At 42.6% G+C, this 14,683-nt stretch overlaps 1 protein-coding gene across 1 annotated transcript in view; it reads left to right on the forward strand.

The window, feature by feature from the left end:
• Positions 1–14,683, forward strand: part of LOC111861697 (neuropeptide Y receptor type 1) — a 74,901-nt gene that overhangs the window by 24,520 nt on the left and 35,698 nt on the right. Inside the window, exon 2 of the mRNA XM_023846474.2 lies at positions 11,026–11,457. Within this exon, the coding sequence (XP_023702242.1) occupies positions 11,026–11,457 (432 nt within the window). The remainder of the gene's footprint in view (positions 1–11,025; positions 11,458–14,683) is intronic.

Raw genomic sequence — 14,683 nt, forward strand, 5'->3', positions numbered from 1 at the left:
AGTGGCTATCGCCGTTACGTCATCATTGTATGCGTAAAGTTACTAGATTCTATTTTGAACACATTTCCGATTTTCATAAGCCTGTGGGAAAACCAGATGTAATTACACGAGACATTTTCCGTAACATTGCCATCAGAATGTACGAAACTCACTGGTTCTTAAAGTAGATTAATTAATTTTATTGGTATTCTTATTATTTTAATGTACCATCGTCTGGAAATGTTAAATATTATTTGCAAATAATCTAATTTAATATTTTAAATTAATTTAAATTTATTCATTAATTATGGCTGCAACTGAAGAAATATTCATTCATTCATCAGTAATCTGATGATCTCCATACGGTTCGACCAGAACCTACCTCATGGAGAGAACTAGAATACGGTAACTCTACTGCTGAAGGAGGTGATCTCCATACGGTTCGACCAGAACCTACCTCAGAGAGAGAAGTAGAACACGGTAACTCTACTGTTGAAGAAATATATATTGAAATAAAAGTAGTTCTGTAGGCAATACAAATTAAAATTTAAAACAAATACTTCTAAATACAGTGTGAGTAAGGGAAATACCATTCGTTGAGGTCCGTGGTTGTTGCCGTATCTTTCCTAAAATCTCCAAAGAGTGAAGTGTTTTCCAAAACAACAGCCAGGTATCATATATGTAAACATAAACAAAATCTAAATAATTGTGAATATTTCCAAGGAATTTTCTCGTAGTTCTACATATCAAGCGGAGAATGCATCAGACAACAAAGGAATTAACCTGTTCCGTTATGCCGTGAAGCATTGAATCTGTCACGTTTTCCATTTTCGTAATCACCGCGACTTCATGCGTTTACAACAAAGTGGTGCCTCAAGCTTCTCCACACTTTACTCTCTCGCCGCTATAGCTATAGGAATGGAAGCTCCGGAGCCATTACGAGTGCGTGCGGATGGGTCAAATTTAAAGCGAACTCTGCAACAGGCCACGGAGGCCCATAGGGCTGTGAGACGTCGAGGCTCACACATTTTCTAGACAATCGGCTTACAGATGGAAGTGAGGTAGTCAGCCTTACGCTCCAACCACTCTCCCTTCACCCCCAGGAAGATTCTTGGTACTCGTTTCTGTTAGAGACTGAGTCGACCCAAGAGTCAAAGTGCGGCTGGAAGGATTACGTCAATTTAAAAAATAAAATTACCTCATCTGGAATCAAACCCGCGACCTTCCGGCTCGTAGCGTAGTTCTCTAGAATCTGTGTGAACCGTGAACACCCATTCCATTCCAATTTTTTGTGCTGCTAGCAAGTGTTTATTATTATACCGCCTGGATACTCTGGCCGGTCTCACTGAAATGTACACCACATTCCAAATATTTGCTTCGAGACCTAGACTGAGCGATTATAACAGACCAGAGCTTTCTATACAATACATGAGGGATGTCGAACCTGTGGAACACATGCCGCGTGCGACCCACAGAAGGATCTTTCTGTCCCCCTAAATATATTTCAATGGGGCCCTCCTTTTTAGAAACAGGCAATTAATCTTGTGGAAAAATTGTCTACAGTAAATGTTAATTTCTGTATGTAGCGTCCAGGCCGGTTGTGGGGCCCACTCAGCCACCTATTCAATGGGTAACTGGGGGGGGGCGGATATTTCCCCAAAGGTAAACCGGCCGGAGCGTGAGGTTTAACACTCACCTCTATCTAATGCCTAGGTCAATAATGATGGCGTTATGACCCCACTCCATCATACGTCTTCATGCTATATTGCTTAAAGAATCAAGTACAGGCACAAATTTAGTCCTTTAAACTAATATTACAAGATTTTAAATTTAAATATATTTTTTGAGCTTCACAGCTTCAGTTCTTATTTCTGTGCTTGTGCTTCATAAATCTGATAATGGCAGTCAAGCTATTTACATCTATGTATTGGGAAGAATACATTTTCATCATACGGGTTCTGACAATAAAGTTCGCGAACTCACCACCGTGTGCTTGACTTGGCAGCAGTGGACCGAAACCTCAGTATAGTTTGGTGACGTCAGAATATCAGAGTGTCATATATGTATTATTGTTGATCTATAGCAGTAGCTTTCTGAGTGCCATCTATTATTATCTGAGTGTGTTTTGTGGCTTGAATCACGACTGTGCACCTCCTCAAATGGCACTCCCTGTCAGGGAGCTTTTAGCTATTAAACAAATAACTGTGTTGGAACACCCTCCCTGTTCACCGGATCACACGGTAGCTCTGAAGGCCATTCCACAAAACCAGTTCCAAAATTATTTTGAAGGGTGAACTAGGCGCTAGCATCAGTGCGTAGCTTCCCAAGGGGATTACTTGGAAGGCGACCACAGTGATATTCATCAGTGAGGTGTGTAGCACTTTCACCGCCATGAGTTCGCGAACTTTATTGTCAGACCACATATTACTTTGTGTAGGTCAGGTACAGTGTGGCCTTCTCAACTCTGTGCAATTGGGCGTCCCTGTGGCACTGCCAGATCAGAGCAGCTGCTCGCAAATGCTGCAGTTTTCATAGCCAAACAAGCTGTAACGGGCCATCTCGATATAGTATTTGTTGATCTTAGTTAACCTTATAGTAAATACTGAGATAGTTTCCAAGATGTCGCTTGCGACTGCGCACTTCACCTTCAGCTGTCCCGAGTATAGACTGATCATCTCATTTACGTCCAGAAAGTTTTACTGAATTTAAGCTTTCACTGTAGTTCGTCATTCATAACGAGCCTACTATTTGATATGCAATTTGTGGATGGCGTTGTCGACGTTTCGGAGATACATTTTTCCTTCATATTCAGTATCCAACTTCGACACTGAAGATAGAGGAAGCATATACCCCGAAACATCGGTAACATTACTCACTTCCATACAGTGCTAATATCGAAGAGCAGTTTCAATATTAAGTAAAATTCCGTAGGCTATTTTGAAAGCAGGCTATATAGTGCCTTCTGCAGTGTAATATTAACTTTTGACACACAAAGTACTGGTCAGACAGTGTTCGTCCTCTCTCTCCTGACCCGACCCGACTTAAACGAGTCAATATTAGAGCCAACTTCAGTGAAAGCCCCCGTTCTCCGTCCCCTTGGATTACCATAAGCACATCAGAAACTTGTAAATGATATTAGGCGCAAATTAATGTTCCCGTGTTTAAACGCCTCCGTTCTGAACGGAACGCGGAGTGAATTTGGCAGAGCCAACTAACTGAAATAGGGGTTTGGGGGTCACTATGGGTTATAGTAGAGTCCTTCATAATGTAATCGCAACCACTTCCCCGCCACTTGTTGCTATAATTCTCGCACACAACTCAGAAAGCAAGCCTACAAACGCCTCCAGTTTTCTGACTTAGTTCAGTTCAGAGACAGCCTCATAATACAAAACAATGGACGTACCAGTGAAATTCAGATTCAATATCATTTAGTTGCAGGGTTACTGATCAGTGTAAAAATATTTGCATTGACGGTCTGGATAGCTGCGTTTTGGGGCTTTGTTCATCATCCGGTATTCTCACTAACATAGTGTTTCGTAAACAGGATCTGTTTCCTTCTTCAGGTAAGGGCGTGGGAGACATCTACTCTGAAGAGTTATTTTTTCTGAGATATAGCGCCATGTAATTCGTTGAAAGACAACAGACGTTTCGGAGGAAAATGTCACCTCCATCTACAGGATGGAAGAATAAGCCAAGCAAGAAACCAGAGCGAAAGCAGGCGGCAGAGACTGTTTCTTCATCCACCCCCGCACGCCTAGGACCCAGGCACGTGACTTCTCTCTCATATCCATCCTTTCTCCGCCCACAACAACTTCACATCTTCTCCCCTGTCTCTTCTAGGCCAACACAAACGGCCCTTTTAGCGGCCATGCTGGTTATCATGCTCTTATCTTCTATTGGTTCGCTCGGTTCTGTGTGACAGCCCAATCACTTCTGGCGGTTCATTCTGTCCTACAGGCGGGCTAATGGACATTTACATGCTATCTTGCATATCTCTCTCGATTCGTATAGAAATCGAAATTTCGGAAAACCGATTGCTCTGTTTGTTACTTACTTTCAAGCTGGTTTCTTGCTTGGATTATATTTTGACCCTGAAGATGGAGGCATCATATTCCTCGGAAACGTCGGTTGACTTTCAACGGACTACACGGTGTTATAACACAGAAGAAAAAATTCAGCATAGAAGGTGTCTCCCACCCCCTTATCTGATGACAGAAACGGATATAGTTTACGAAACCTTTGGTTTGGTAGAATATCGGATGATGGGACAAAGTAAAAAAACCCATTCATACCAAGCGTCATACATCACGGTCGGAACCCTATAGAATCTACTTGCATTGAGTTTGAAGGATAGAGAGTGTCTCTTTCCATAAAGTCATTTAGTATTCCCATGGGAAACACAGTTTTGAAGGAGACAAACCTGCCCCATTTTTTATGCCGTACATGTCTCACAGAAGCAGGGATTACAGTGACCTGTTGTCACAACGATGAACTTGGATTAATTTTCTAAATGGAGCACTTATTGTTGTCTCTAATTCATTATCGTCTCACAATAGACCTGGTAAAAGTAAAGGTATCCCAGTAAAAGACCGTGGAGGCCCATAGGGTTGTAAGATGTTGAGGTTCCCACATTTTCTCTAGACAATCGGTTCACAGATGGCTGTAAGTTTGTCAACCTTACGTGCCGGCCGCCCTTACAAAAATTCCTGGCACCCATTTCTGTTAGTGACTGAGTCCATCCCTCAGGGGCATAGTGCAGCGAGAGAATTAGGTCAATTGAAAATCCAGTTACCTCATGGGGAATCGAACCCGCGACCTTCCAGTTTGTAAAATAGTGTCCCACAATAGGCCTGAGTCACAGTGAATCGAAATAGCAGCAACAATATTTTTGTCTTCTTTATTAGTTTTGATAAGCTGATTTTTATAACCGAGTAAGTATATTTATTGCAATAAATTGTTTGACCGTCCTCTAATACGAGATGCTTAATGTTTATGTTCAATGAAACTCCGGGTTATGGAGGTATAGCTCCACGTATACTTAACCTCGACATTAGATTGAAGTGAACTCTTATTTGTGTCTCACGCGCTTTGTCTACGAAGAAAGAAAGTGGACCCCACTGGATATGAAGATTGGTCTGGCCCCAGAGCCGGTTCAGCTTCTTAGAGAAGAGAAAATATTTTGGCCTGCCAGGAATCGAATCTGGATTCTTCGACCGTCCAGCACATTTTTTTCCCCCTTGGCACTACAGCCCCAGTGGGCCTAGGCCTACCTCCATGAACTTCTCCGTTCACTTCGGTTTTTCTAGATCTTACACATTCGGTAGGACTCCTTGGTCGGGTGATCAGCTCGTCGCAAGGCCTCTACCTGTATACAAACACAGAAAAACGCACACACACACAAACTAAACATTCATGCCCTGAGTGGGATTCGAACCCACGGTCTCGGTTTCCAAGCGAGCGAAGACAGTACATGCCTTAGACCTCTCGGCTACCGTGACCGGCCCGTCCAGCATATAGCGTAGCCAATATACTGACTGAGCTACCTTCTTAATTGATTTCTTAATAAGCGTATTTACAGTATTCGCATTTTTTTCTTTTCTCCCTGTGGCTCTACAGCCCTTTGGACTTTGGCGACTTTTTCAGTGTCTTAATCCTATACACAGTCGGTAGGACCCATTGGACGAGAGATCAGCCCACCGCAAGGCCGCTACCTACACACAGAAAAACACAAACACAGAATAAACGCACACAGACATCCATGTTTTGAGTGGGACTCGAACACACGATCCAAGCGTTAAAACGAACGAAGAGAGTTCATGCCTTAGACCACGCGGCCACTGTGACCAGCGTATTAGCATATACCTAAGGTTAAATATATTGCGTACCGCAGATCAGTGGTTCTCGACCTTTGCGAGACCGCGGCCCGGCAACGTTTTCTATAAGACGAGGGCCCGGCGGTTTAGTAGCACTGCCATAGATTTTTAAATTGAAGATGTAGGCATAAAATTCCTACGAAACATTGGAACCAATCTAAGTGTGAATGGCTTCATGGTTTCGCATCACAGAAGACAGTAAAAAGTCAGAGTTACTGCAGTGTGTAATTCCAACCTGTTCCTGAGCTTTAATTAAGCACCACGTCATTAATACGTGTGGGAGAGCGAAGGTCCTTGACATCGACACTAGATGGAGGTGAGTTGAAAGCTTCATGCCTCGGCCATCTTACCCCCTGAGAAAGAACTTCCAGTATCTATTGGATAGGCGGCTACATTGGTATCAGAGCATGTCTGGACGCTGTTGAGTAGAGAGGAATATACTGCCTCTGCTGGGAATCGAACCTCGAGCGCCCGGCCTGTGTAGCTTTGTTTACTGTTCCTTAATTTTATTAAGCTGTGTACTGTTGCTAACATTGCTGACCAACCATGACGCAAGACAGCATAACAATCGGAACTCTTGTGTTGAATCCAGGCGTGCAATTACTTTACAGTCTGTAATATCAGTGTGACCCACACTGGTACTTTCTGGTGGTTTCATTGTGTTAGGAGAGAATAAGCTATTTAATTTTACGAAACAATTCCTTATTTGCATAACTGTCGTTTTATCCAATACTAAAACTGCGAAACATTCAGAATCTACATCTTGACAATGAACACTCTGCGGATAATTTGGACTCAGAACAATGAAACATAAATTGATGTTCAAATTAGAACCCAGCGCTCTGTTGATATGTTCGCTACTGCTGAACAAGGTTGTGCGTTCTCCCCTCGGATATTTGTTGCTAAAAGGCTGGACTTAAACACAACAAAGACTCGACCATCAGATATGGCTGTGAATATAACAAAATGAAGTCACAAGACATGATCCATTCTGAGACACGACAGCAGGACATATTGAATGCAATAAGCCGTACGCAAACTGTTCGTGCAATTCAGTTTTGCTTTTAATAAAAGCAAGATAGAAGTTGTAACTAAAGAAAACTCCGTGGCTTTTAGTCCGCAAGCGAACTATACTGAACGAGCGACCGCCGCTTGTCATCGAAGTTAGTGCCAACTTTTGCGGATAGAGGGTGTAGCGTGGTCAGCGCAACGGATTCCCACGGCCGTTTCTGTAACTAAAAGAAAACAATATACGCAGGAGTGCAAAACAGTATGGTGTTTCTTCCCAACAAAAATATGCCTCATTTATTATTTGTGATAACTTGAACTCTTTAAATTATGTGCAACAATTTTACTTATATTTTATCTTTGGGGAGCAGGGATAAAGCAGCCGAAGTGTGAAGCTGACCACTCACTTTCATCTGGTGCCGAGATCAAGAATGGAGGAGCTATACCTCCACTCCTCACACCTCTTCACGGGGTCATGCGTAATTAAACACGGGGACGCTTTACATATTTATGTTTTCTATTTAATACGTGAAGACTATCATCTTTGGGATGGTAATTGCTTGTACAGATAGCGTAACGCTTCGGAGAAACATATTGTTTCCATCTTCAAGACTGAAGAATAAACAAACAAAGAACTAAGAAGAAACAGGCGACAGGTCTTCGAACCTGAAGGTGGAAGCGATATGTTCCTCCGAAACATCGGTATCTATCCGATTTACACGACGTTACAACACAAAAGACCGCGTTCTTTAGAGTCACCGGTGTGAGAAACTAAATTCCACTATACTCGTTACTTATGGACTTGACTTGTAGTTAATAAAATTCATCATTTCTCAAGGCTTCAACTTTTAAGCGGATTATCCTGAAATCAGGCACAGTCTCTGCGCCTTTCCTTTGAAAGCGTCTGAAATACATGGGATTAGCTCACGGTCCGTCTGTAGCGGCGACTGTTCGTCTACCAACTGAAGTCCTCTAAAAATGAAAGATTTCACTCGGGATACCAGTGAAATCCCCCATGCATGACGTCTTCAGAATTCACAAAAGCGACCAGAACCTCCTCACTTACCTGAACTATGCTTTCAAATTTATTTGCTTGTAATTAAGCGAAATTATGATTCATAGAATAGGTAGAGAGGTCTATTCTAGAAGCAGAACATTCTGATTGGCTGCATTCTGTCATTTTGGAGGTCGTAGGAAATCACCATTAACTGCAAAAGAGCACCTGACTCTCTTTTATCTCCAAATTGCTAAAGATACATACTTTTAGTTAAAATCTCTTGTATATTACCTTCTGTGGATATTTTCAGTTTTAGTCAAGAGAACATTTGTTCGCTATACTCGGTCTACGGAAAGAAGAGCATTGGATGATGAGGGTGACGTCACTTGAGGTTTCTCCCTCCCTGAGTACTGTTGTATTTCCTCCAACCCATACGTCAACCAGGCCAAAACACTTGAACAGCATCACCAATATTTGTCGAACAGAATGGCCAAATTATCCGAGGGGAATATATACACTTAACACTGGAGGGAGGACGTAACAGCTCGAGGGTGGTGTGGAGGGGTCGATTAACAGAACTTCTTTCCACAGTGTCAGTGTATGCATTGAACATAATTGCGACAATAATAAAAATCAATTCCGATCTTTATATTCGATATAATCAATATAATGTAACATATTCGATACAAAAGATATAACGTAACACTTTCGATATAATCGATATAATGTAACTTATTAACTTATTCGATATGATCTAACATGTTCGGTACAATCGATACCATCCAATACATAATTCTGTCTACAGAAAAGGGCATTTGCTGCCTTGGCTCCTTATGTTTACTCATGCTTTTTTGGTTCTAAAATGTTCTGGAACATTTTCTATTCAGTGTTCTTCTACGTATGTAAATAACTTGATGTTAAGATGTAACCCAATTCTAGCATGAAGATTGGTATCTACTGCAATGTGGAGCCGTGTGAGTCTTTTAGTTTATTTTATGACGCCACCGGTAGCTAGGCTAGTTGACGTAAAATAATAGGACGATTGATCAGTGTAGGATTGAAGGAGATTTGGCACAAATCGGCCGTGACCTGATAGACATGCTGTCTCTGTATTTGCATGTATGGACAGAAGAACACGAAATGGAGCCAGGGGAGCCAGTATCCCAGCTGAGATTCGAAGTCAGCTCTGGATATTTACTGACATTTCAGAGTAACTTGCTGCCCCATCCACAAGATAGAACTCCTGAGCCTTCAATATGAGGACAGCACGCTCCTCTGAAACACCGGTAAAGATCTACCAGACGACACGGCATCACTCGGTCATTCACTCACTTCTGACGCTGAGCCCTTCTTGAGAAGCCGCCAATTCTGCAGCTACTCAAGAATTTCCCAGTATTTTATGGAACTCGAAGGTTCATTACCGTGTTTACAAGAGCCCTCCACTGGTCCCTATCCTGAACCAGATCAATCTAGTCCACACCAACCCATCCTATCTCTCTAAGATTCATTTTAATATTGTTCTCCCACCTTCGCCATATTCTTCCCAGTGGTCTCCTTCCATTCCCACAAATATCCTATATGCATTCTTCTTCTCCCCCATTCGTGCCACATGCCTTGCCCACCTCATCTTCCTTGACGACAAGGCATCACATTACAGAAAACAGTAACAGTAATAAGAACCTGAAATTTTGGCAAAACATAAGTAATTTAAAAATTATGGAATTATCTAGGGCAGTGGTTCTCAATCTGTGGGGCGCGACCCCCAGGAGGGGGCGCGAAGGGCTTGAAAGTGGGGCGCAGCATACTTTCCTACAGATAAAAATTAAAACTGCCATAAAACAATTAGAAAAGTAACAAAAATAAAAATACATGTAGAAAAACTTTTGATGAGTGCAGGCTTTAATTATCACCAATTTCAAAATAACTATTAATTATTCTCTTTACCGGCAATTATAAAACGAGTATGCCAGAGACAGTGTTGATAGTTCGGCAGCAGCCGCATCCTCTGAAATCCTCTGAAGTCTAGACTTTTTAAAATGCTGTGTGAGGAAATGGGTGCCGAACACACTGCTCTGTTGTTTTTTACTGATGCTCGATGGCTTTCAAGAGGCAAGGTATTAAAGAGAATGTTTAAGCTGAGGCATGAGGTGTTCTGTTTTTTAAATGGGGAAAATCACTCAGTGGCAGACAGTTTCAGCAACAAGGACTTTTTGTTGAAAATGGCTTACCTCACAGATACGTATATATTTGAGAAACTAAACATCCTCAACACTTCACTTCAAGGGAATGAGGCAACTGTACTTTCTTGGAGTGACAAAGTGAAGACATTCATGAGAAAATTAGAGCTCTGGAGAAACAGTATGGAAAGTGACANTACTTCATTAAAAAGTAAATTTAAGAAATTGTCTTTGTTGGAGTTCTGGATACATATTGGCAAGGAATTCCCAACTTTGAGCCAAAAAGCATTGAAGATCCTGATTCCTTTCGCAACAACTTACTTATGCAAGACCGACTTTTCTGCTTTGGCAGCTATAATGTCAAAGTATTGCTAAAGAAGTTAGAGTGACCATTTCTAATATTACAGCACGTTTTGATAAACTTTGTTCTCAAAAGCAGGCCCATCCATCACACTGAACTTTGACATTTAAATGTTTGATTTTCTTTCCAGAAGAAAATTAAATACTTGTTAGTTAAATATCGTTTCATTTCAATACATATTTTGGTTAATTGCAAATGTTAAAACTAATTTTTATTGTCGGCCTAGTATTGTGATACTTTAATTTTGAGTAAGAAAACTGCTAAATAGTATGTAGAAAAACACAAAATAAACTGAATGAAATATCAAACATACCATGGCTTATATTCTTATAAAAAACAGGCTGGTGGCCTGAGAGTATATTCTCTTCTCAGGGGGGCTCAGAGGTAAAAAGTTTGAGAACCACTGATCTAGGGTATAACGCAATGTAGTCCGTTGAAAGTCAGCTGACCTGCTTTTACGCTGGTATTTTGCTCGGTTTATTCTACCCTGAAGATGGAGGCAATATGTTCCTCTGAAACATCGCTTGACTTTCAACAGACTACACGGCATTATATCCCCAAACACAGTAGTATTCATAACCACCGCTGTGAGAACCTCAAATCCTACATAAGTCATTTGCTTTGTTTCAGATTGACATATGCTTCCAGAAGAAAGCGATGAGTGAATCAAAGTTCTCATTAAATGGATCACTGGACAGGTACAGCTATTCCATTGCCAACTACTCAGGAGATCACGGCAGAGCTCCATCCAGTCAATTCGAAATGGATGTCTCTCCCTCATTCAACGACTCAGAGTCCGGCAATTCAAGCATGGAGGACTACCTGAATAGCGGCTCTCTGTTGCCAAATGAAACCTACGACAGTTTGTTTGAAGTACCAACAGGTGTCACTGCTCTCCTTTCACTTTTCTACGGCTCCATTTCTGTCATGGCTGTCGTTGGGAATTCCCTGGTTATGTGGATTGTGGCCACTAGCCGAAGAATGCAGAACGTAACCAATTGCTTCATCGCCAACCTGGCGCTGGCGGACATCGTAATTGGACTCTTTGCTATACCGTTTCAGGTACGTAGGCATGCACCGTGAATCAAAATGTACGCCACACTAAATCTAAACATGTCTGATGGTATGTCCTATTCTGAGTAGGCACCCTCACGGAAGAGAAGTCCTGTGTGTCTGATGAGATCTCAGATGTGAAGGCTTCGGCTCCTATCCTGTAATGAAAATAGAAACGAGTAACGTTCTAATGGTGACGCAACGATATTACGTCATTCCCCAATGATGACGTGGCCTTACTTTTCAGGCACACTATATACATAAGGTATAAAAAAGAGAAAGCTATCCCTGTAACAGGTCGTGAAGGCCCAAAGAGTTGTGAGGCGTCGAAGCTCTCATATTTTCTAGACAGTCGGCTCATAGATGGCGGTGAGGTTGTCAGCCTTACACGCCGACCGCCCTTTACCCCCCAGAGAAATTCCCGGTACTCATTTGTCTTAGATGCTGAGTCGACCTAAATGCGCCTATTAACTTGATCATGTTTATTTTCCTACGCGGTCTTTTTCACACCTCCTCTCTTATACATCCATAACTTTTCTCGCAACCTTGAAGATGGAGGCAACAGTTCCCTCCGAAACGTAACGATGTACCAGAATACACGACTTCGGCATCACTAAGCCTCACACTGAGCTTTAGCTAAATAACAAAGTGTTGTTACTCTGTGTAAGAATCGCAACAGATGCCCGGATGCATGCCCTTTGGCTGCTCGAGGCTACAAGAGAACGTGAAGTGGACTTGGTTCTTGCCTCTCTGGACCTCTAAGGACCTTTGCCTCTTTTACGAAAATTGCACAATATTCTCCGTTAATTCTCCTTAGCCCTCATCTTTCCAGTTTCAGCTTTGGTAAATAATGCTTTGTGCCTTCCAGCCATCTTAACTTGGACTCTCCCACTTTCTCCTACCTCCTGCTTCACTTGCAAGAAGTTTCTTAGCCACCCTTGTTTGCTCCACTCCAATCACATACCCCAACCCTTCCAAACTTCTCCTTTTAATATCTCCTAATGGAAGTGAGGATTTATACAGGGTGTAACTGAAAGGTGCAGACAAACTCTGGGCGCGGGTTTCACGTAGTAAATTAAGAAGAAATGCCCCTATCAGCCTGTCCCCGGAAACATTTAATTTGTGAGTTATAGCTGAAAGAATGCATGATCTATTTTATTATTCTTAGTGGGGTGAAACTGGGTTCACTTGGTACTGCGGTCATTACTGACCTATTGTACCAGCCCCAGATGATAGGTGAGGGTGATTGTGGAGCAATTTTGGTGGAATGAAGATTTGCAGGGAAACCGAAGTACTCGGAGAAAACCTGCCCCAGCGCCACTTTGTCCACCACAAATCATACACGACCAGGCCAACTCTCGAAGACGCGCCCCCACGGTGGAAAGAGAGCGATTAGCCACCTGAGATATGGCGCGGCCAAAGAAAGCATGATGTTACTCCGTGCTGTGCGAAATGTTCTCAGTGACAAGCAGAGGAGGTCCCACTGCGTGGCCTCGACTGTCGCCAGGTTTGAGTCCTCTGGACTTTTACTTGGTGGGGACACCTGAACACCCTTGTGCTTGCAGCTCCTGTTGACAAGGAAGAGGCACTTCAGCCTCGCACTGTGGATGCCTGTCAGACAGTCCGCAACTGCCCCGACATCTTTGCACGAACGCGGCGGGCCATGATGAGACGTGTCGAGGTGTGCATTGAATCTCACGGAGGGCGTTTTGAGCACTTGTTATAAGTGTACTCTTTCTGCTGTAACTCACAAATTAAATGTTTCCTGGTATATCTCGATATGGACATTGCTTCTTGTTTTTATATGTGAAACTCGTGGCCAAAATTTGTACACACCGTTCAGTTACACCAGTTTTTCGTTAGTTTTGATTATTGAAATCCCTGCACAGTTACCAGCCCACACAACTTATCTCTGTAACACACCTTGGAGACCCCATAAGGCTGTGGGACGTCGAAGCTCCCACATTTTCTAGACAATCGGTGGTAAGGTTGTCAGCCTTAAGCGCCGACCGCTCTTTACCCCCCAGGAAGATTCAGGGTACTCATTTTCTTTTAGAGGTTGAGTCTACCCCAGGGCCGTAGTGCGGCAGGAAGGATTAGGAAATTGAAAAAAAAATCCACATTATCGGGACTCGAACCCGCCACTTTCTGGCTTGTAGAATAGTACCTCAACCAACTAAGCTACCGCCTACCCTAAACGTCGCTGTTTTCTGCTTCAAATTTTCAAGCGCCGCTGGGAAATTTATACATAATTATACGAATACAAGGATTTTCCTCCGTAAGATTGCCCCACAAGGTTCATAGAATAGATGGACTTTAAGACCGCATGAGCCATTTACCACGAGATCACCATGAACAGTCCGTGCACGTAACACAGACTTGAAGTTCTGGCATTTGAAAATTGTAACGGCAATTTCCGTAACTTGAGGAACCTGGGCAGAGACTGCGTGATAAGCATTGCTAAATCCCCTTGCAAGGGGCAATTGAACGAAAGGAATTTGTGTGTTACCACGTCGGTGAAGTGGCAGGAGGCTTGTTTCTCCCGTTACCGCAGGAACCTTGTCAACACCTTGGTTGCCTATAGTGAGGGGGAAACACTGGGGAGCCGTGATGCGGAAATTAAGTTTGAGGCGTGTAGCGAGGTTTAGGTCGTATGAGAGGTCCTTCTTTCTTTCTTTATTGTCTGGCCATGGACGTTAAACATACACGTTCTCTTCTTGCTACAAGCACTGCCCATCTCATCCTCCTTGACGTGATCATTCTAATTATACTTGGAGCAGAGTACAAGTTATGAAGCTCCTCATTATGCAGTTTTCTCCAACCTCCTGTCACTTCATTACTACCACTGCTGCTAGTACTACTACTACTACTGCTACTACTACTACTACTACTTACTTATTGAGTTGAGCCCTTCTCGAGGAGAAGCCAAATCTGCAGCTACTCAAGAATTTTCCAGCATTTTATGGAACTCGAAGGTTCATTATCGTGTTCACAAGAGCCTTTCACTGGTCTCTATCCTGAGCCAGACCAATCCAATCCATCCCATCCTCTCTCTACTACTACTACTTGTATAAGTCATCACGAATATTAGTTAATTATTATTATTATTATTATTAATAGTACTACTACTGCTACTACTTTTTTTTTTATTGGCTCTACAGCCCTCATTTGGGCCTAGGCCTACCTCCATGAAACTCTCCGTTTCACTTCGGTTTTTCTAGATCTTACACATACG

This window comes from Cryptotermes secundus, unplaced genomic scaffold (genome assembly GCF_002891405.2).
Source record: "Cryptotermes secundus unplaced genomic scaffold, Csec_1.0 scaffold201, whole genome shotgun sequence".
In the NCBI taxonomy this organism is placed as follows: Eukaryota; Metazoa; Arthropoda; class Insecta; order Blattodea; family Kalotermitidae; genus Cryptotermes; species Cryptotermes secundus.